This window comes from Elephas maximus, chromosome 4 (genome assembly GCF_024166365.1).
Source record: "Elephas maximus indicus isolate mEleMax1 chromosome 4, mEleMax1 primary haplotype, whole genome shotgun sequence".
Taxonomy (NCBI): Eukaryota; Metazoa; Chordata; class Mammalia; order Proboscidea; family Elephantidae; genus Elephas; species Elephas maximus.
In genome coordinates, this window is record NC_064822.1 from 180,137,186 (window position 1) to 180,160,205 (window position 23,020).

At 47.4% G+C, this 23,020-nt stretch overlaps 1 protein-coding gene across 1 annotated transcript; it reads right to left on the minus strand.

Moving 5' to 3' along the window:
- Positions 1-2,345: 2,345 nt before the first annotated feature.
- On the minus strand, positions 2,346-17,083 carry EIF3D (eukaryotic translation initiation factor 3 subunit D). Its single transcript, XM_049884334.1, has 15 exons — positions 16,948-17,083; positions 14,317-14,449; positions 13,963-14,008; positions 13,080-13,216; positions 12,172-12,257; positions 11,501-11,573; positions 10,562-10,674; positions 9,451-9,583; positions 8,761-8,908; positions 7,732-7,862; positions 7,070-7,155; positions 6,814-6,943; positions 3,469-3,611; positions 3,004-3,284; positions 2,346-2,496 (listed from the first exon to the last, which is right to left on the minus strand). The coding sequence occupies exons 2-15, from the start codon at positions 14,437-14,439 to the stop codon at positions 2,483-2,485; spliced, it is 1,644 nt and encodes a 547-aa protein (XP_049740291.1). The 5' UTR covers positions 14,440-14,449; positions 16,948-17,083; the 3' UTR covers positions 2,346-2,482.
- Between the last annotated feature and the right edge of the window lie 5,937 nt (positions 17,084-23,020).

Consider the following 23,020-nt stretch of genomic DNA (forward strand, 5'->3'; position numbering starts at 1 on the left):
CTAGTTGGCCTGTCCAATTTTGTGAGACAGGAAACCAGGGTGGGGAAGCCATGGACAGATCAGCCAGTTAACAATCACTACGGTAATTCAGTTTATTCTTTACTAAGGAACATACAGGACGGACTTGATTGTTCATCAGCCAGAAGTGGTAACATTTTGTAACTGACTGGCCAAATGGAGGGTTAAAAGTTAATTGCTCATACAATTAAGTGGATACTGCAATTAAAAAATACTCTCTTTACTCCAAATTAAGAACTCTTTCCAAAAAGACTTTTATTGGTTTATGAATCTAATCATGCTTTATGTGCTTGCTAACGTTTAAACAAAGTAGCTGGCGTAAGGGCTCTTAAACCTAAACCCACTGGTAAGGTGCAGAAGTGCGGCAGAAATGTTAGAGGCCACATGGAGAATGAGAAGAGGGACACTGTGTGAGCTGGGTGATCAAAGCTGGCTTCCCAGAGATGGAATGGGGACCCTGTGTGAGAGTTATGAGGGCAGATAGTGCCTTTATGAGGGAAGTACAGACAGGAACCTTGACTGGGCTTCAAGGAGCCCAGTGAGCTGGGGCTGAGGTTCTTTATTTTTGAACCTTTTGTTGTGATTTGGGTGAAAGTTTACAAAACTATTTTCCCATTCAACTATTCATCCACATTTTGTTTCATGACATTAGTTGCAATCCCCTCAGTGTAACAGCACTGTACCCACTGCCTCCCTGGGTTCCCTGTTTCCACCTGTCTTCCTGCCCTCTCATCTTTGCTTTTGTGCAGATGCTGCCCTTTTGGTCTTCTAGGGTTGACTGTTCTGAGGAGCACATTGAGGCTAAGGGTTCTTGTGGGCAGAACTGTACAGCCTTCCAGCTCTGCATGGCTGGCTCTGTCTTGTCATTAAGATGTGTAGCTTGGGCTCTGTAAAAAAGCCTTTCCTGGCCTCAGGCCAAAGTCTTACTAGGGAATTCCCTGTTTCTGTTTTCTTCCCAGCCTGTATCAGTCTCAGAGAAAAGCTCCATGATAGTGGAAACTCTAATTGACTGTGGTGATCTGGTGCTTTCTCCAGGATCTCGCATACAGGAGGCCCTTAGTGAGCATTTGTTGAATAAACACTGGAACCAGAGAGGCTGAGGCATAAGACTTCACCAAATGGAACTTCTTGTCTGTTAACAGGGATGCCTACTTCTTAGTGACTGTGAAGATGATGAGGATGGGCACTGGCAAATAGCTACCTAGAACAGTTGCTGGTATCATTTAGTGAGTAGTAGAAAAGTTAGGCAGGGCCTCACAAGGTGAGATTGTGGGATGCAGGATGTTACTGAAGATTTCTGAGCACAGCATTGCTTTTAGTTATCGGCTTGGCCCCATGCAGGTCAGATGAAAGTGGGGCAGAACGGAGAAATGAAGCCTGTGGAAGTTGATGAAAAATGTTTTTAGAGGAGCTTGAAACTAACCTGCCCTTTCCCTGCCCTGAATCCCACTGGGCTGGGTCATGGCTTGGTGAGGACTGTCAGTCCAACCTTGAGACCTTGTGGCACCTGAAGCACCACTTTGGTGTGTATTTTCTAACATTCCACCTACGCTGACAATGCCCCAGGAAGCACATTTTATGCTCTGACAAAGAAGTCCAATAGACTTGCTTGCTTTCTGAGGCTAATTATTTTGATGAAAATTGTAACTTTAGGGATGTTACTCAAAAGCTGAGCATCTTTCCCCATCTGTACAATGGTATTCCACCTGTATCCTAGTTTTCTATGAAACTCAGATATTTATAGAAAGCTTACCATTATATCTGATAGAACAAATACGTCATAAATGATACCAAGAACAGAACACCATTGACTTATGAAAGCTCATGTGTTCTGAACACCCATAGCTCTGATGTGTCCATGACACACTGCTTTGTGGGTGCTGGTCTGAGATTCTGTCACCAGCCCAAGCCAAGCCTGAGAATAATTTACAAACGATTACCATCACCACCCAGCGGGACATCCACCAAAATCTGAGACAGTATCCTTCATGAGTAGCAAACTCACATCAACCACTGAAGGCTGTGCCCTGCTCCATCTTTTACTAGTCACCGTGTCCCTTACACAGCTGGGTCTTACACAGTCAGCAGGTGCTCATGCTTGTGCAAATGGATTCCTTATGGGGACAAGGCTCCTCGTGGAAGAATAATTTCAAGGGGTTCCAGGAACAAAATGTTCTAGGGCACTCACCCTCTAACAGGAACATAAAACCCAAAATGCTCAAGAGCAAGATTATGAGCTCCAGATAGAAACTGGTGTACCTCACAAGGGCTACATGGTAGGGAAGGAGTAAGGGCTGTACTGTCACTGATCTTGGCATACAATGAAGTAAAGAGACTATACAGACTGAGACTTTATTCCTTCTGCAAACTGGAGAGAGCAGAGTCGGGCAAACATCCCCGTAAGGATCAAAGGCCCTTCCAGGCTCTGTGGAATTACAGCTCCAGGTCCACATCACCATCTGGTTTAAGCTTCTTCCTCTGAAAGAGACAAAATAGTTTGAGAAATGAGCCACTTCATGTGAGGCCACATTCACTGCCTTTCTGAACCTCTGGTGAACAAACTTTTTCAGCTCAGGAGTTAAGCCTTTCAGATCCTCACAGGGTGAACAGATTTTTCCCTCAGTCACCAGCTGGTGAAGCAGGAAAGAGAATGCTTTGGGCCATGCAGCCGTGTAGCTAACCTGGAGCAGATCTCTTTTCTTTCACAATACTGGCTGCTCATCAGGGACTCTCACTGCCTTTCTCCAGATGCTTCTTCCTCACCCCAGAAACTTCTCTAAAAGTCCACTGTCCTCCCCAAGACCCCCTCTGATCTAAAGCCTCTTGAAGAAGCTCTTCCAGAGCCAGAGGGAATGGTACTCCACTTGCAAGTCTCTGGGAACTCTCAAAAACTGTAAGTCAGAGTTAGAGACGCCAGTGGCTATAGAGCTCGCTCCCTTACCAACCCAGAGATCTCTACAGACTTCACGAAGGCTTGCTACCAACCTTCTTCTTCCTCTTCCTCCTCCTCCTCTTCATCGTCCTCATCAGAGCTGAAGGTGCCGTCCGGCAGGCTGTAGACACGGATGACCTGCTTGTTGGGGTCCTTGAGGATAAGGTACTTGCCCTCCTCCAGCTTCATGCAGATGTCAATGACGCAGCGCAGGATGCCCCAGGCGTTCTCTATACTCAGGTTGATCTGGCTGGCAAACTCATTGGGCTTGAACTGCTGGGTACCCAGGATCACGTGGCGTGAGGAGTCTTTCACATGGTACCGGGACACGTAGCTAGCGGGAGCAAGGGGACATTAGTGGTGGGGCAGGCTGGCCCTGAGAGACAGTCACGCTTGTGGTCAGAGTGACACTTGGTCTGATGCTTTTCTTAAGGAAAAGGGGAAAAGGTCAGCCTTCATCTCCCCACCCCCAGTCTCCTTTCAGAAGGTCAGTCACAACTCCTGGACAGAAGCCTCACCCAAGCTTGAGGTACTCGGATCCGGCCAGCAAAGCACAGCAGGTCCACCGGGCCAGCTTGTAGCTGTTGTTCTTCAGCTCTGTGGCAATGACGGCGCCTCTCTGCGAGTCTAGTTTCTGACGCCAGTCAACGCCGTTACAGTGCTGCAAAAGGAGAGCCCATTGCAGGAGTGAAGGCCGAGAAGAGACTTCCTAGCCTGCCTGATTACAAAGTCAGTGAGTATGCACGTAGGACCGCACGACATGTGCGTGCGCGCACACACAGAGAAATGGTTAAAAAAAAAAAAAAAAGTGCCACATAACCTGCAAGGGCAAATGTTCACTATGTGTTGGGTGGTAAGGAAGGGTTTCAGAGAGGAAGCCTAACAGTTAACTTGGTGGAGAATACCGGCAGAAGCTGCAAATGGAGACAGAAGGGCCCGACCTGAAAGGCATGGTGGGAGACGGGCGAGGTTGGCCGGGGGTGGGGGCAGAGGCCAAGGAGCTCAGAGGCTGATGGTACTGACACAGACAGACAAGCAGAGATTACCTTCTCCAACCACCTCATCTACACACGAGGGAAGAAGTGACTGGCTGAATGTCATATGGCAGAGGTTCAAAAAACTTTCTGGGTTCATGGCAACCCTAGGCAAGAACAAAAACTAACCACCAAAGAATTCCTGTGTTTTCAGTATTGGAATGCATGTTTACTAATTGAGTGTGTTTAAATTTTGGGTTGGTAATAGAGATTTTGAGAAGTATGATCTGGTAATATAAGCCACCAACAAGGTGAGGGGCACTGTGACACCATGGATCTGTGGTATGACCATATACCAGTGAGAGCTAGATAAGGAATCGATTGCAGGTACCTTTCCAGTAGATTACATCGGGAATCTCTGGTTTTCCAAACATGACACAGAAAAACCAAAACAAACCCATTAGGGCTCCCTAACTATCACACAGGAAAGCCATAATTATGCTTGCAAACCTTATCTCACAGAAATAAAGGAAAAAAAGGCAAAAGTTTATAAAATTAACACTTGCGGGAAACATCACCTAACAGAAAGCTCAACCTACAAAACAAGGAGGCTACTACTCCAGTCTGCTGAGCTTCACACATTTCAGAAGGAACCCGCCTGGATGCTAAATGCATCAGAACCAGGATGATGCCTTACCTCTGAGGTCCAGAGGCAAAAACAGTGGCTGGCAAACCATTTATGCCAAACACCTTACGAGCAGACTCTGACAGATGTTGCTGTGTGTGCTTCCCGCAGGCGTTCTAATACGCTGCAGTGCCCCTGTGAGCGTGCGGTGGGCATTTAAGAGCCCTCCACCAACCTGTGCTGCCTGACAGCAGCGGTGGTTTGGACAATTGGCAGAGATGAACGGGGGAGCAGGTAGGAGTTAGAGGTCGGTCTGGAGATGAATGCAAACAGGCATAATGAATAGGGTCCTAAACGAGGGTGATGATGTCGCCAGTGAAAGCCAAGACAGAGGAAGCAGACAGGCTGTACCTGGCAGCAAAGGAGGAGTCAGAGATGTCCCAGGCTTTGAGCTTAGGTGGGCGGGAGAAAGATAAAGCTGATGGATGGCCAAGCCAGAGGCAACAAGAGAAATGAGGACGTTGGGAGGGGCAGGTGTTTTAGCAAAAAAAAAAAAGTGGGAGACAAGCCAGAGTAGATTTTAGAAGTCATTTGTATGGCGCTCATGGTTGGGGCTTGGGGTGGGCAGAACTCTAAGAGCCTCACCTTCCAGAGTCTCCTCCCCTTGAGCAGGGGCAGAACGTGTGACTACTTCACCCCCATGATTATGCTACTTTATGTGGCAAAAGGGACCCTAGATGTAAGGAAGTTCCCAGTCAGTTACGTGAAGCTAGGGAGACTATCCGGGTGGGCCTGATCTAATCGTGAGGCTCTGAAATTTGGGCACAGAGGTCAGAGAGAAGTCAGAGACGGGAAGCATGAGAAGGATTTGATGTGCAGTCGCTGAAGATGGCGGGGGCCATGTGGAAAGGAATGCGGGTAGCTTCTAGGAGCTGAGAGGCTGACAGGTGGCATGGGAACCAGGACCTCAGTCCTACAAATGCAGGGAACTGAATTCTGCAACAACTTGAACGGGCTTGGAAGCGAATTTCCCCCCACGACTCCAGATGAGAACTTAGCTCCATCGACACCTTCATTTCAGCCTTGTGATACTCAGACCACAGCCACGCTGTGGTGGACTTCTGACCTACAGAACTGTGAGTAGTAAACAGACGTTGTTTCAAGCCACTAACTTTGTGTTTTTACAAGGCAGAAGAAAACGAATACAGGGCTATACAAAGGTGTAATTATGGCAAAAAGAGCCCTTAGAGAAGGCTCCACTGGGAGTCAAAAAGGAGACGACTTAGCAAAGAAAGTGTGAAGGAGCAGAAGAATCATGTGTAACACTAAGGGCAGCGCTACAGACGCAACAATGCCACATGCTACAGAAAAGCCACGGTGGAAATTCGAAGGCCCAGAGCCAAGGTCACAGCAAACCTTCCAGCGTGCTATTTCAGCAGCTGGTGGAGGCGAAGGAGCACTTGGGGATGAGAGTCAGCAGCAGCCTGAAAATGAGGGACGAAAACAGAGGAGGGGCAGGTCCTCAGAAGCTTTTTCAGCATGAGCTGGGCCTTGGAGCTGTCCTTCCCCACCGAGCTCTATTGGCTGACGTGTGTCTGATCCGCAGCACCCAAAACTGCCACCCACTTCAAACTCAGACACAGCCCATGAGCCTGGGTGGCCTCAGAAAGAGTAATGCCCCAACAGTCATGGAACACCAGATGAGAGGGGATGGAAAGAGGAGGAAAAATGGAGAAAACACCTTTCTTTTGAGGCGCCTCTTAAGGGCCAATTCTCTGCTAGATCTGAGAATCTTGGCGTTCAGTAAGTGAAGAAGGAGTCCAAAAGCTGAAAAGAAGGCAGTGGCTGCAGTAAATCAAAGGACAGGTCAAAAAGAAGAGCTGTCGGGCTTACGGGAAACCGGCCAACCCAGAAGATAAGGAGAGATCAAAGTCAGAGGCCCCACAGAGCAGAAGCCAATAGGAGATCAGAAATGGAAAGAGCGGGACGAAGTGCTGGAAGAAGGCAGTTACTGGCTTCCATGTGCAAAATAAGCAGAAAAGTTCTTAAGACTTTATCGACATTCTACACCCACACACACAAACCGAGGAACTGGGTGGAGGGAAAAACTGAGACCTCCCACCCACCCCCCCAAAATTCTAGATAGCTCTGTTAAGTAATGAAATAGAGAAAAAGAAAAGCTCACGAAAGCCAGACTGAGTGACAACGTGCACTGTAGGAACAGCTACGGGTGTGACGAGGAGGGTGGCAGGGCTGTGCCTCACCCTGGAATCCCACTCATTGAGGGTCTTGATGTTGAGGAAGGACACCTCCCCGTTGGCTCCGGTCATGACGCCATCATGCTCGCAGCGGACAATCAGGTCAATGTCGTCACCAAGTTTCCACCTGCGGTAACTGCAAGGAAGAGACTCACTTGGTCTCTTGAGATCCTACATCTCAGACATACCATCCCAAACAGGACAGGATCTGTGCCCCAATCTGGTCACCCAGCTGGGGTGCTCCCCGCCAGAGGTGACATACCGGTATGCAACAGAGGCGATTTCATTTTTATCCATGTCATCCTCTACAAACGGGTTCGGGTTGGGGAAGTTGTATCGTTCCTTCCCCTGCAAAAAACACCAGCGGTGTCACAAGCCAGTCCTAACCTTGTCACCAAGGCCAATCAAGCAGATCCAGTACCTCTGTCTACCCCTTCTGACTGTAAAGTGCCCCATGCATTACAAGACACACAAGAGCTGGCATTTACTGAATGTCCCTCCCCTGCTTCCTTTTCTCCCCAGCAGTGATCACCATTTGACATAACACATTTATTTGGTGATGGTTGTCTTTCTCCCTCTACTATAATGAAGCTTCATAAGGACAGGGACTTTGTCTTGTTTGTTGACTGCTGTATCCCCAGCACCTAAAACCATGTCTGTGAAATAATGAAAGGAATCCTCACTATGTGTCGGAAACAATTACTATCAGTATTCTAATTTTACAGACATAAAACATGCCCAGAACCACAAAGCTATTAAGTGTTGGGTCTGTGGTTCAAAGTTAGGCAGTCTGACCTCCAACCCCCAGCTCGTACCATGTCCGTCCTGCTCAGTGCCACGACCCCAGAGCTTGGTGCAAAGCAGACACTCAATGGTAGCTGACCAACTAAAAAGGACTCAATCCCAAGACCCCTGTTTCCTCACCATTCTCAAGCACTGCTGGGAGAAATTGTGGTTGATATAGGTTGCTTCCATAGCCAGGTTGCGGGGTGAGTTGAAGGAATTGCCTTCATCCTGAGGGGGCTCGTTGGCTGTCTCACTCACTGTCAGGAGGTCTGCAAAAGTGGTGGCATGGTCACCCACCCATAGAACCAAGAGTCACCAAATGCAAGTGATGTACATGGCACTGAGAGGAGATATCTACGACAGAGGCCCTTCCAAGACCTGCCACCTACTAGTGAGGATCTCCCAAGCGTCGGACATGTTTGGTGGAGGGAAGGGCTCCTGGATAATTTTAGATGCTGCCTAACATCATAAGGTCACTGTGAGTCAGAAGTGACTTGATGGCAGTGTGTTTGATTTTGGCATTTAGTTATTTAACATTAAATAACATTCAATCACACAGTAATAACAATATTATTTTTGTAATTCTTCAAGATCCTCAAAAAAAAAAAAAAAAATTGATTTTGTTCCTATTACGTCTTTTAACATCAAATGCTTACTACTCTACCTTTTTAACCAAAAGAAAGCCTCAGACCTCAGACTTCTGAGAGAAGGCCTCAGGCTCAGAATATTGTTTTGTTTCCTTTGCTGTTATTTTTTCGAGTGACCTGGTTTTCTTTCACGGTGCTCAGGTATACGTATGGTACAAAATACATGCATGTGTGTTTTCCCCTTATAAATACATTAAAGTCATCAATTTAAAGAAAAATACTGAATGCTAAAGATAGTACACAGAGATGGCAGAAGGCAGGAAAGTGCTGCTCAAATAAGTACTGTTTGGGAGCAGAGCACAGGGAGCTGTGGGGAATCAGAAAGCCGAGGCCTCAAGGAGACACGGCAGGGACAGAAAACCCTTCTTCCGTGTCTGTGAGGAGGCAGGGAGGGATGTGGACGTTGCTGTCCACACTGGTTGGGGGAAACAGACCATTTCCTACCTGTTCTTCAGTACTCATTGCCCCAAAACAATGAAAATACCCAAGGCCTTTGTGTGTTCTCAGACAGGCTTCTTACCAAAGTCAGAGTTGTCTCTCTTGTCAAAGAAGAGCTTGGAGCCAACCCTCTGGACGACGATGTCCCAGGAATACACTGAGCGGGTGCAGCTCATCAGTGTGGCCAGGATGGCATCAGTGGCAAACACGTTCCCCTGAGTTTTTGCCAACTACAAGGAGGACGAGAGAGACGGGTGTGAGGACACTCTCTGGTTAATGGCCTATCCAGAGGGAAAGGACTCCTGTGCCAGCCACAAAATCCCTTAGGAACGAGGTGCCCTTTCACAGAAGCATGTCTCCCAGTTGCAGAGGGTCCTGAGCAGAGCTGCCTGGATGAGGATGTCACCGTCCTGGGCTGCAGCTCACAGAGCACTCACTAGATTCCAGGAAAGTGCCTTATGACAGTTTCATCCTCAGCCCGATGGCACGTGGGAAGTACATTTACTAAGGCTCCAGAGAGGGGAAGCTAGGAAGCAGTCAGGTATGGCAGAGCTAGGATTCAAGTTCAGGTCTGCTTAACACCAAATTTAACGCCTAGCCAGCAAAGTGCTTTTATTTTCATCCACTAGCAGGTCTGATTCAGAAGAGCCTTTTCTAAGGGAGTTTCTAAGGCCCAAACTATATATATGGATCTCTGTGATCTGTTCTTTCTGAGAGGCCTCCTCTGGCAGCATTCCTAAAGGGTGGGAAGGGGCAAAGAGGGGATGGGTACCTTTCTGATGACAGGGTCGTCCGTGGTGGTGACAGTGTGGAAGATGCGTTTGATGCTCCGCAGTGGCTTCTCATTCCTCGTGGTGATGCGGTCAAAGGCTTTATCATAGTACTCCAGGGCCCCGCAACACTCGCTGAGGGGAGGGCGGGTGAGACACGGTTAAAGGCTTTATCATAGTACTCCAGGGCCCCGCAACGCTCGCTGAGGGGAGGGCAGGTGAGACAGGGTCAAAGGCTTTATCATAGTACTCCAGGGCCCCGCAATGCTTGCTGAGGGGAGGGCAGGTGAGACACGGTCAAAGGCTTTTTCATAGTATCCCAGGGCCCTGCAACGCTTGGTGAGGGCCAAGCGGGTGACACATGCCCAGTATAGGGAAGACCTACTTAAGAGCAAGACCCTTGTTCTCAACCAAGGCTGCATGGCGGAACCACCCAGAAGCTTTAAAAATGCCACTGTGGGGTGACCACCCCAGATCTGGGCATCCTATAGTTTCTAAAGCTTCTCAGGTGATTCTGACGTGCCCCCTGAGTAATCCAATATTTATTACTTTTTCCTTTTAAGTCATGAAGTCAGAAGTCTTACATGTAAAAAGGATGGAAATAGTTTCTCTGACTAGAACAGGTGATGAATTCCGAGTGCTCGCCCAGTTCCCTGAGCCCTCAGCTCCTGATGTGGGTCCACAGACAGAGAACACAACTAATCCAGCCCAACCTCTCCATTTTAAAGATTGGGAGACTGAGGCCAAGACAGGGAGATGACAAGGTACAGAGGCACCCAGGTGGTCTGTCTGTCACTGTAGCGTCTCCTCAAGGCATCAGCTTTCCGAGGAAAATACTGTATTTCTTTCTGCCAAAAGGGCTACATAACTTAATCTTATTTCCTTTTTGCTCAGGACGTCAGGAAGCTGCAAGAAATCTGATGTTTAATACCAGTACACTTCTTTTTGCTTTTCCTCCCTTGGCCTTGAGTTTTTAAACACATCTGTACATCTTACTATCTTTTGGGATTAAGTGGCCTCAAATCCTTTTTGGAAATACTAGGGCTTAACAGTCAGCACCATCCGGTCCCACACACAGGAGCGTGGTGAGAGGTTGTGAAAGATCCTACTTACATGTCCTGTGGCTCTGAAACTTCCAAGTAGCGCATCTTCATTAACTGAGGAAAGTCCATTTCCTCTTTTACTTCCCAGTCACTGCGCACTTCGACTGAAGAATCTCGGGGCTTCTGTAGCGAAAAACCATCCGATGGAAAACATTACAGCCAGTGCAAAAGAGCAAAACAAATAAACTACAGCCAATGCAAAAAGGGAAGCAAACGACAGACGGGCAGCATGAAGAAGGGCTTCAGTAAACACACACTGAGCATTTATAAGCACTGGCTGTTCCTGAAGGAGCCCTCAACGTTGAGGAGTTACAATGTAGAAGAGGATGGAAGGGACTGGGCTTTCAAAAGCAAATGGAACTCCCTTCCTAGGTAGCTGCCCAGGAGAGATGAAAATACACGTAAACAACAACTCGTACACAGATGTTACGGAAGCATTATCCGTAACAGCCCCAAAGTGGAAACAACCCAAATGTTCATGAGTTAGATGGATAAATAAAAAGTGCTGTATCCACACACTGGAATATTACTCAGCCATCAACACAAACAGTGACATCTGTAACAGAGACGAGCTGTGAAAACATTTTGCTAAGTGAAAGAACCATGTCAAAGACCACATATTGTATGATTCCATTTATAAGAAATGGTCAGAATAGGCAAATCCATAGTGACAGAATGTAGACTAGTGATTGCCGAGGGCTGAGAGCAGGGCAGGGATGGGGAGGCTGCAGGATGGCTGCGAAAGGTTATGGGGCTTCTTTCTGGGGTGATGAAGATGTTCTAAAATTGATAGTGATAATAGCTGTACGACTCTGAATATACTAAAGATCACTGTACATTTCAAATGGGTGAATCGTATAGTACGTGAGTTATTATGTCAGTAAAGCTGGTACGTGAGCAAACAAAACAGATGGAATTCCTAGACAGAATTCTGGTACAGATACGCTACCTGTGATTTTTGGTCCCATTTTTGCCTCACTCCAAACTGCTTCTGGAATTTCTTCTGCAGTCGTATGCGCTCTCTGGCAAGACAGAAAAACTGTGATCTCAGAACAGGGCTTTAAGTTGGTGGCTTCTTCAAAAGGCAGAAGCTGCCATTCTCTCCAGCTGATCTCAACACCACCACTATCTTCTCTGAGCTATAGAAAATGCGGTCTTAGTAGGAATGAATAGGCCAAGAGTGTGTAGTGCACACCAGAGATGCCAGAAGGGGCATGCCTGCCCCCAGTATTGACCAGGTCTAATTTATTCCATCCAGAGACTGACTGCCCACTGGCAGCCCCCAACTTAGGCAGGGCTGATGCACTACACAGCCCCAGGTGGCTTAGAGAACACCACAGTGTGAACTACGCCTACGTAGGCTACAAGGGCTCTCCTGATTGAAGTGACTTTGCTTTCCTTCAGTGTTCACGTCCACCAGCAAGTAGACTTCTGCTCATTCTGTCTGCCAGGAACTGACCTTTGGAGAACGGTGCGAGGGCTAAAAAGGTAGCTTAATCTACTTTAGGAATTAAAAAATCTGCAATGGTGGGGAAAGCAACTATCCTCTTGCTTTGGCCCAGTGATCCCAATGATTCAGTCTGGGAAGAATAGCCTGTTCTGGCAGGATGGGCATCTTACCTTTCCTTCTGCTTGGCACTCTTAGGCAGGGTCTGCAGGTTGAACTGCAGCATGTTCCGTCGATCTTTGTCTCTGCGGAGATTACGCTGGGAACCAGGAAAAAAAATTATGTTATAAGCTAGGAGACTTGGCTTACAAAAGGCAGTGCTAAAGGGAAGTGTGGAAACCCTGATGGTGTAGTGGTTAAGAGCTACAGCTGCTAACCAAAAGGTCGGCAGTTTGAATCCACCAGGCACTCCCTGGAAACTCTATGGGGCAGTTCTACTCTGTCTTATAGGGTTGCTCTGAGCTGGAATCGACTCAACGGCAATGGGTTTTTAAAGGGAAGCGTAGGAGGCAAAATGCCATGTTTTGCATTCTACTCTGCTTTCACTCTACAGAATCAAGTCTGGAGGTTTTAGTGGGGCATGGAGTTGGAACTAGCTTGGACTTATATTCCCACAACATATTTTCTACTGAAGGAAGTTTACTAGGTCTTTGTTAGAGTTTCTGAGTTTGCTTCTTTATGTAATAAGATGTAGGCTGACTGGACCATCTACGCAATAAAGCCCGCTTACAACAATTAAGTGAGGCCACAGGCACAGATGCACCTTTTTATCTGACAGAGGCAGACAGCTGCTAGGTAAAAAATCTTTTCTTAGCACAGGATGGGTATGACGTCCTAACTACTGACTATCAGAAATTTAAACTATTTAAATGTATTACTGAACCCAGTACAAGTTTACTTTAGCACAATTTGTCAGGAACACAGGCCAGTACCCATGTACTGAACAGTTCCTCGGGAATTGACCAGAGACCCACGATAACGTGCTCTCCTTATCGTAAGTACTCACAAGCTGGCGTTTTTAGCAGCATATGCCAGCCAACAGTAACAGCCCCAAGATGGACAGGCTCCTGTCTTGGCCTACCTGTGCGAACCTCATCCGGTTCCGCTGGTAGGCAGTCTTCTGTGTGCGTGCTGTATCCACCAGCTGGAAGCTAGTTTCATCCTCCTCGTGGAAATAAGCATATTGACTTCCACCACCAAACTGAGAGGAATACTTATCTGGAGAAAGAGGCGACCGTCTGTAATCACTGCTACCTCCAGACCTTACTGTAAACTGCCTTGCCATTTAAAGTGTGGCTTGGGCCTGTAGCACTGGCCGGGAGCCTGTTAGAAATGCAGACTCTCAGGCCCCACCCTAGGCCTCATGAATCAGAATCAGCATTTTAACAAGGTCCCCAGGTGATTTACACGCACATTCAAGCCTGAAAGGCTCAGGTACCACCATTCTCATCATGTGGTGGCCAGGAGAGACCTGTCTAATGGATCGTAATACACTTTCTTGCCAACCTCAGCCTCAGGTAACCTTAAGCCGGTGCTCCATGCAGCTACCTCCAACTACCTTATTTGGCAGAAAGAAAAGCCTTACGTACCTTACTGGGATCTTAAAACCAGAGGTTTTAAACCTGGCGTCTATTGATGGGCTTCAGAAGTTCAGAAAATCCCAAGCAATGGAATGCAAAATGGGAATGTGGTCAGCAGATTTTTAAAAGGGTCTGTGGTTCCCCCAACAATGGGAGAAACCCTCACTCCCCTAATAAGCTAAACTGCTTCTAATTTCCATTTAAGCCTTTTTAGTGAAGCTTTAAGTTTTGGGGCTATTTCATGTGCACAGTCCAGAGTATGCTCCTAAAACCTACAAATTATTGTCAGCATTTCCTTCCCACTCTAGAAAGCTTTCAGATGGACTAGAACAAGTATCAATTCTCCCAGGGTCCTGATTTGGCAGTCAGTTTAAGAATACTTACTTGTGTACCTCTTATCCTGGTATGTGGCACCTGTCCAATCTGCCACCTATTAAGAGCAACAAGGAAAGACAGAGAATGCACAGGTCAACCAGGCAAGTTGCTGTTGACCCAGAAACCCCTGAAAAAGTTACAGGAGGAAACAGTGTGATAAAGTCTCAGAAGAACTGGATCACAATGCCTTTGTAAGTACGCAGCTCTCCTGTGACTACTTCCAGAGGTCAGAGCCTTTCTCAGCTGGTATCACTATAAGGAACGCAGGGGTTATGCTTTTGAGAGAATAAAATGCAAACAGGAACTCCTGGGGAGTAACAGCCACAGCTTGAAAGACGCAGAGTCCTGCTGACAGGCAAGTACCTTTCCTAGCCGGTCTCCTTTGCTGAACGGCTGGTAGGGCATATCCCGAAACTGCTCGGGAACTGCACACGGGCCCCAGCCTGAGGGATTATCTTGGATCACGGGTGTCATGAACTTCGCCATCTTCTAAAACCTTAAAGACACAAATAAGGTGAGTAGCTGCGGGAAGAAAGGCCTCACAGTACAAAAAGTCCTCCATTTGAGGTAGGCCCAGACAGAAATGATAAAAATTCAAAAAGCAACACACAAAATGCAACTCTGAACTACTGAGCTACTGACGAGATGCTTTCTTATAAGTGACACTGTGAATAAAGCTCATTAGATTGATAACCAAATTGATTCACTGTATTTCATTAGTTCTGTGACACTTTTTCAGCTGTGACATCTTTGAAATGAAGCTACAACTTATGTTTGATGGTGTACCACAGCTTAATTGGCAGTTTTTCTCGGCGTTACATAAGATAATGGTGCTTCTTAACATCAGTGTGTCTCACAAATTTGATGAAATCTGGTAACCCTTCTGCAACTGTAATAACCACATTCTGTTCTTAGAAGCCCCTTAACCCAGGCATACGATTCCTCCCTAAGCCCCCGTCTCCCCATCTGTAAAATAAATAGAATCCTTGCTTTATCTTGTACTACGAGATCACCGTGGAAGTCCTGGTCAACACACATGAAAATGCCTCCTTTGTAAAATGCCACATAATTACTACCCAGCCTTGCAAAATACATTTATGCCCAAAGAGTGGTGAGAAAAAAGAATCCGTAAGTTATGTCAGAAAATTTGACTTTCCTTTCTTGTTCTTCCAATTTTCTATCACCAATGCAAATCCTGTGTGCAGAGCAAGTGGACATAGCCAGGCAAAGGCCTGCCAGAAGGCTGATGTCACCATAAACCTTAGGCCAAAAGCTACCATACATCAAATATTATGGATACCAGGTACTGTTTTCAGTGCTAACCATATATGAATTCGCTAAATCCTCCCAACAATCCTGTGAGGTGGGGACCAGTATTATTTCCACTTTCAGATAATAAAACTGAGGCACAGTGAAGTTAAGAAATTACCCAAAGTCTCAATGGTAGTTGATAAGGAATTTGAATCCAGGCAGTCTGGCTCCAGAGTCCACTCTCTGCACAACGCTTTAACTCCTCTCAGGAGTATATGAGCCTGGGGTTCCAACGCAGATGCTTGCCTGACAGTCCCTACCAAAAATTATGTGTTTACCATCCATTTCAGCACTCTGAAAGTGCTCACAACCTTCGTTCCCTGAGAAAAACTCATGACACAAGCATTTCCTGGAAGCTGAAGAGCAAATCGAAAAGCAGAGATATACTGAACTCAGTAAACTCTCCTCATTGTCCAAAATGGGGAGATTGAGGCTTCCTACAGAGATGACACTAGAATGATAGCAACAGGGAATGAACCTAGGAGCTTCATCCTCCAACTCTGAACTTAAGCTATGCTAGCAAAGAGGACAGAGGGAAGGGGCGGTAATCTCAACAATTCACATTCAATAAATATCTATTGAGCTGTATGTACGAGGCGGAAACCCTGGTAGCATAGTGGTTAAGAGCTACAGCTGCTAACCCAAAGGTCAGCAGTTTGAATCCACCAGGTGCTCCTCGGAAACCGTGTGGGGCAGTTCTATTTTGCCCAATAGGGTCGCTATGAGTCCGAATCGACTCGATGGCAACGGGTTCGGGTTTTGGATGGACGAGGCATCATACTAGATACTTTAACACCACTACCTCCCTCCCGATTTTAGAGATAAAAATCTGAACCTCAGCCACATCAAGCGGTTGACCTGTCCATGGTTTCTGAACTGATTCGATTTACAGGGCAGTCTGCCGTAAGTCCGACACTCTCTTCATCCCATTAGAGCTGGGCGGCAGTCTGAAAAACTCTGGGACTTTCAGACCATACTTAACAACGCAATAAGAATGTCTGCAAATACACTGTTCTTTCAGTTTAGTCGTTCTGTAAGAAGCTCAAGAAGGAAACCGGCCCAAGGCTTGACATGCACTTTTCCAGCCCAAGTAAAACAGAGCGAGCAGAATGGAACCAGTAGGGGAAATGGAGTCGTTCGGGGAAAATGGACAGTGACAGCTGTACTGGCCACAGTGTTGTGTAGATATTGTCGAGGCCATCGCAGATCGCACCCATCAACCCCTGGGCGAAGAGAGACTTCCGATCAGGTCAATTCTCCATCCTAACCTCTCATGTCAAAGAAAAGGAAAAGAAACATTTGAGCTGCGCATTCCTCAGGGCAGGGGTCGAACATCGCTCAGCTTACCACCCTCAATAACCCACTCGTAGAAAAAACTCAGGAAGCCTCCAGCCACTTTAGAAACACCTTGAGACCCAGCTGAGTTAAGTGACAACCAAATACGCTTAAACCGTGGCCAAGAAGCGAGCTTAAAGCCAGAGACTTCACCAACTGGGCCGGATCCCGCACCCCAAGGGGTGCTGGGCTCGGAGCCTCCAAAAGTGGCTCTCTGCCCCGCCCGGCTGAGGAACCGCGGCAGCAGGAGGGCACGTACAGGAGGTCTCTTCCGGGAGGCCCCTGAAGGCAGGATCCAGCCCAACCGGCTCCGGAAGCCCTCAGGACCCCACACAACACGCCGCTCACCTGCAACGGCCTCGGCCCTCCCCGATGGCGGGAGATGGTCGGGGCAAGAAACGCGAGTCACCAGAAGCACTCGGAGAACAGGGAAAAGGGAGAACATGCGCGCGCAGCAGCCGGCGCCGTAAACACGACCGGCGCTGTCGTAAACTGCTCGCCAGCTTCTTCCGAGTTCGGTGGTAAGACGCACGAGCCGTAAAGCTAAGGTAACCCGGAAAGTCGTTACTGCTCTTTGCGAGGTGTGAGCCGAAGCCTCCCAGACTTCAAGACGCAAGAGGTGTGATTATAGTTACGTCAGGCAGCACTGAAACGTAGCGGCCGTGCAATCGAGGCTGGGGGCCGGGAGAGGCTGAGATCCACTCAGTATCCCAGAATGCTTCACGGGACCCTTCCGCCCCTCTGTATCCCACAATGACCCGCGGCTCCCCCGCTCTCTTTAACCAATCATGTCATTTGATTCTTACAGCAAGGGGTGGGGCGAGTGTTTTAGGCCCGGTTCGTAATTATCACCGGTTTCCTTTTTACAGTAATTAGCACCCGTTTCCTTTTTACAGTAGCGGAAGCTGACGTGTAAAATGACCTGCTTAGTTTAGAGTGCTAGTTTAGGAGTGTCTACCAGTGTCCAAATCCTACTTAAAAACTATTCAAACTTGACTGTACGGCAAAGATTACTGGAGCTCTACTTTAAAAGAATGCAGATTACGAATCTCGCTCCCACAGATAGTTATTCAAATCTGCCTAAAGAGGAGTCCAGGAATTTGCATTTAAATTGGCAACTGTGCTTCTGAAGTGGGGGGACTCAGAACCACTTTGCTACGTTGGGCAACAATGCTGTCCTCTCTGCAACTCTCGGCGTAGGGATTTTCTCCTGGAGTCTTTACCGGAGAAATTTCAAAACTTTGATCAGAAGGAGCACCAGAAAATCGAACCTGTTGTGGACGAGTCAATTCCGGTGTGATTTACTCAGTCAGATCCTTTTCTACTTGGTCTCCTAGGTTTCCTTCGTCTCCCAGCCTGTCTCCTTTATTGGAAAATACATCTATTATTAGACAAATCTGGGATCTAGTTTGGACTCTGCCATTTTCTGGCGGAGTGGTGTCACCTCTCTGGCCCTCAGTTTCCATATCTGGCAGTGTCAGAGCTTCTCTGCTAGCCAAAAGGTCAGCAATTCGAATCCACCGGCCCCTCCTTGGAAACCCTTTGGAGCAGTTCTACTCTGCCCTGTAGGGGCGCTATGAGTAGGAAACGACTCCAGGGCAACAGGTTTTTTTTTTTGTGTGTGTGATTGTAAAAATAAAGAATGTATGTTATAACAAAGAAGCCCTTTGCCATAGAGCCGATTCCGACTCATTGCGACCCTATAGGACAAGAGTAGAACTGCCCTGTAGGGTTTCCAAGGGGGGCTGGTGGATTCCAACTGCTGACCTGCTGGTTAGCAGACAAACCCTTTAACCATTGCACCACCAGGGTTCCGTGTATGTTAAAGTACTTAGTAATTCCTTTTAAATTCCGTTTAAAGTACTTAGTAATTCCGTGTTTACCCATGTCCATGGATGAACACGGACAGATTATTCAACCTCTTTAAACCTACTTACTCATCTGTAAAATGAGAATGTTAATAGCACCTTCTTCCATAAGATCTCTTTCAATTGGCTCATTTTTCAGTTTTCCTTAAAAATTTTTTTTAACAACAATGAAAACACGTCCACCTCAGCAGGGCCTCTGCACTTGTGTTCCTTCTGCATGACACACTCTTCTCCCACATCTACTCATAGTTGGCTTGGTCCCATCATCCAAATCTCTGCTGAAGAGTTATCTCCTCAAAGAGGTCTTCCTAAAATAGTTCCTTCTCTCTCCATCCCTCCTTGCCTTCTTACCCTGCTTTGTTTTTTTCATAGTTCTCATCACTACCTGGAATATTATTTGTTTCTTTGTGTAGAGTTTGTCTCCCCCTCTAGAGTGTAAGCTCCATGAAGATAGGAGCTTTGTCTACCTAGAACATTACATATTTGTTGACGTGTTGAATGAATGGATAGAGGTTTTGTGAGAATTACATGAAAAAATGAATTCAGCACATTACTCTAGCACATAGATAAGCAGTCAATAAATGTTATTGTTGTGTGCTATGGAGTTGATTCTGACTCATGGTAACCCTATAGGACAGAGTAGAACTGCCTCATATGGTTTCCAAGGCTATAATCTTTATGGGAGCAGGTCTTTTCTCCCATGGAACCACTAGGTGGGTTCAAACCACCAACCTTTTGGTTAGCAGCTGAATGCTTAACCATTGCACCGCAGTGGCTCCTTCAGTAAATGTTCCCAAAACCCAGTGCTGTCAAGTCAATTCTGACTGATAGCGACCCTATAGGACAGAGTAGAGCTGCCCCATAGAGTTTCCAAGGAGCACCTGGAGGATTCAAACTGCTGACCCTTTGGCTGGCAACTGTAGCACTTAACCACTACGCCACCAGGGTTTCCGTCAATAAATGTTAGTGTAATTAATATCCATAATAAATTGTCCTTGTTCTAAACCATAAGGGAAAATGTATTTTTGCTGAACTGCTTTGATCATGGACTCACAGGCCATCTGCTGCATCCTCCCTCCATGACTCATGTCAGAGAACTGAATCATCTTTCCCAGATTTCGGCCTAGACATCCTTGCCCACCCAGATGGAGATGGATTTGGACTGTCCAGTCTCATTCCTAATAGTGGGTCCCTGGGCTTAGGTGGGAGATCTTGCTTCCATTCCTCCTCCCAACTGACACCCCTGTTGCCATTTTCCTGCTATCTGCTGTCCATTCTCCATGCAGCAGCAGAATGCCCCTGCTTTACACTAAGTCAGCACATGCTCACCCCACCCCTACCCTTAAAACCCTTTAGATGCTTACCGTTACCCTGAGGATAAAATCCTAAACTCCATTCCATAGTCTGCCAGTTGCTGTCATGTTGATCCTGACTCTCGGTGACCCCACGTGTGTCAGAATAGAACTGTGCTCTATAGGGTTTGCGATGGCTGATTTTTCGGTCGTAGGTCACAAGGGCTTTCTTCTAAGGCACCTCTGGGTGAACTCCAACCTCCAACCTTTAGGTTAGCAGCCTAGCTTTTAACCGTTGACACCACCCAGGGAGTCCCCTGAGGGGGAAGGAATGGCAGAATCCAGGAGCTGAAATGAATGTGGGTAGACCGGAAAAGACTAGTGCCAACTCAAAGAAGATGACCAAAGCAACGCAAGAGGGAAGGAGCATCTTTGCCCCGGTAGACTGCAGGCTATGAGAGGGTGGAGGTGCTCAGGTGGGGCAGAGAAGGTAGAGTAGAGGGAACTTGTGGACATGAAGGGAGGCCTATAAAAGGCCAAAAAGCACCCAAAATAGGAGGGTGGAACTGAGCAGGGGATGGTGGCGGGGGGAGGTGCCAATGACAGTTGTTCCCAGACTGGAGGAGGAGAGAAGAGCAATTTTGGAGATGGCCATTTTGTTAGACTTCTGACACAAAAAAAGGCATGAGGGAGTGGGGGGTGTGGGACACCAAGAAATAGACAAAGGAACTGGAAACGCTGACCAGAAAAGAGTCCCAAGAAGGCACAGTAGCATTAACAGAGTAGTGAGCTCCCTGGCACTGGGGACATCCAAGAGAAGGTGATGGCAACCAGCCAGAGGTGTGACAAGGAGATTCCTCTCCAGAGTGAATGCTGGACTGGATGGCCAAGAGGTTCCCTTCCCATCCCAGCATGCGAGAACTCATCCTTCCCTCCTTGGAAGGGCACGTGTGGGAACAAAAAAGGCTGTTCCTGACGCAGGGCTATTTCCCCAGCAGGACACCCCCCCCCGCCCCCCACCAGGTCTACCCTGGTCAAAAACCCACTGCCGTTGAGTCGATTTCTGACTCATAGTGACCCTATAGAACAGAGTAGAACTGCCCCATAGAGTTTCCAAGGAGTGCCTGGTGGATTTGAACTGCTGACATCTTGGTTTGCAGCCATAGCACTCAACCACTACGCCACCAGGGTTTTCCTACCCTGGCCAGCTCCCTCTAATCCTCCAGTCTTGGCTCAGGTGTCACCTCCTCTTCCATCACCTCCACTTCCACAGAAAGTCTCCCCTGAACTCCTGCCGTAGAGTTGCTGCACCCAAATCGCTTTCCAATACACAGCCCCATGACAGGGTCTTCACCTACTTATCACGTCTTTTTGTACGAGTGCCCATTTTCAACCTCCCCCCACTAACAGGCACCCCCTGAGAGCAGGGTCCCCGACTTTTGTCTTCCTGCTGCAGCCTCCACACTTAGTTCTATATCAGGCACATAGTAGGTACTCCATCAATGTTTGTTGAATGAATAAATACATGAAATTCCAGCTCTGCCTCTTACTAGCTGCCTGTGACCTTGGTTAGTGACCTTGCCCTCTGAGCCTCATTTTACTATCATAAAATTGGCATTGAAATACTGCAGTCATGTGGCTCAAAGGAAATAAAAGACTTTGTCACTTATAAACTGCTGTGCTAACATTAGCCATTATTAGCAATAATGAAAAGTTAGTTATTAAATTGCCCAGAAAAGGACAATGTGCATCTCCACGCTGGAAAGATGCCATGAAAACTCCTTTGAGAAAAGGGCACTGTTATGGATTGATTTGTGTTCTCCAAAACTGTGTGTGGTATTTGTCTGGTGTGATTATTGACAGTGGCACTCTTCTCTCTCAAAAGTACCCCAATTTTGATGGTGAATTATATGGCCCCCCTACATTTGGCCAAGTTCTCACAGTGTACTTCAGACCCTGGCAACACCCTTCACCTCACAGGCTAGAATGAGATACATGAGTGCCTCACACATAAAGAGCATTCCAGAAATCCTTTCCTCTATGATTCTGTTCTTTCTGGGTACTCAGGAATAGCTTTGCCAAGAGATGGCTTAAGGAGAAGTTTCAGCCCCCTCACAATTTCCAAGTGCCTTCCCCAGTAAACTTAAAATCAGGGAGTTGGAAAGGGCTCAGCTGGGTGTTTCTGGCTCAGAGTCTCTCATGCTGCTGTAGTTAGATGGAGCCGGAACAGCTGGGGACTGGCCAGACATCTCTCTTTTGCTATCTTTATTTAGTCTCAGGGTGTCTTTATGTGGCGTCTCCACATGGGCTAGTTTGGGCTTCCTCACAACATGGCAGCCCTGGGGCAGTTAGACTGCATTCAAGGAAGCTGAAAACTTCAAGAGCAGGTTTGACAGGCTAGAAGCTGCATCCCTTCTGTGAGCTAGCTTCAGAAGATATGTGGCATCACTTTCCCCTTCGGTTGGGCACAAGTGAGTCATAACCCAACCTAGAGTCAAGAGAAGAGGACAGAGACTCAATCTCTTGATGGATGAAGTGCTACAAGCACGTGGAGAGCAGGAAATATTGTTGTGGCTACTAGTTGCTGTTGAGTTGACTCTAGCTCATGGCAGCCCCATGCGTGTCCGAGGAAATCTGTGCCCCACAGGGTCTGCAGTGGCTGATTTTTTTGAAGTAGATCACCAGACCTCTTTTCTGAGGCACCTCTGTGTGGATTCAAACTGCCAACATTTCATCAGCTGAGTGCTTAGCCATTTGCACCACCTTGGAAGACACTAATTAGTTGCCTGCCAACATATGACTGAAGTTTGGGACATGTCAGATGCCAGCCAAAGTTTCTGAGGACATCTGGCTGGGAGGAGGCCTGGAATGTGATCACAGTTTATCAGGGGAAGTCTGCTCAGTTACCTTGTAGCCTCTTTGGAGAGATGGAGGAGCCAGTTAGCAGAGGAAATACCGAAGGGGAGAGCCCTGGAGGCAGAGCCCCAGCCCCACTTCCTGGGCAAGGCTGTCCCCTCAGGAGAGAGGGGGCCTTAAGCTGTTTCAGCTGATAAATGCTTCCTAAGACTAACTCCTGCTGTTTGTCCTGACTCCCCCTATCACACAGCCCTGTGAGATCCTGGAGCTTTATGGAGCTTTCACTCCAGGGAAGTGTGTGCTAGTCAGGCAGACTGAGCTGGAGCTGCTGGCAGCTGTATTTTTCCTGCTTTCCATTAATAACTGCAAATTCTGTTTCTAGGGCCCTGGGTGGTATAAGCTGTT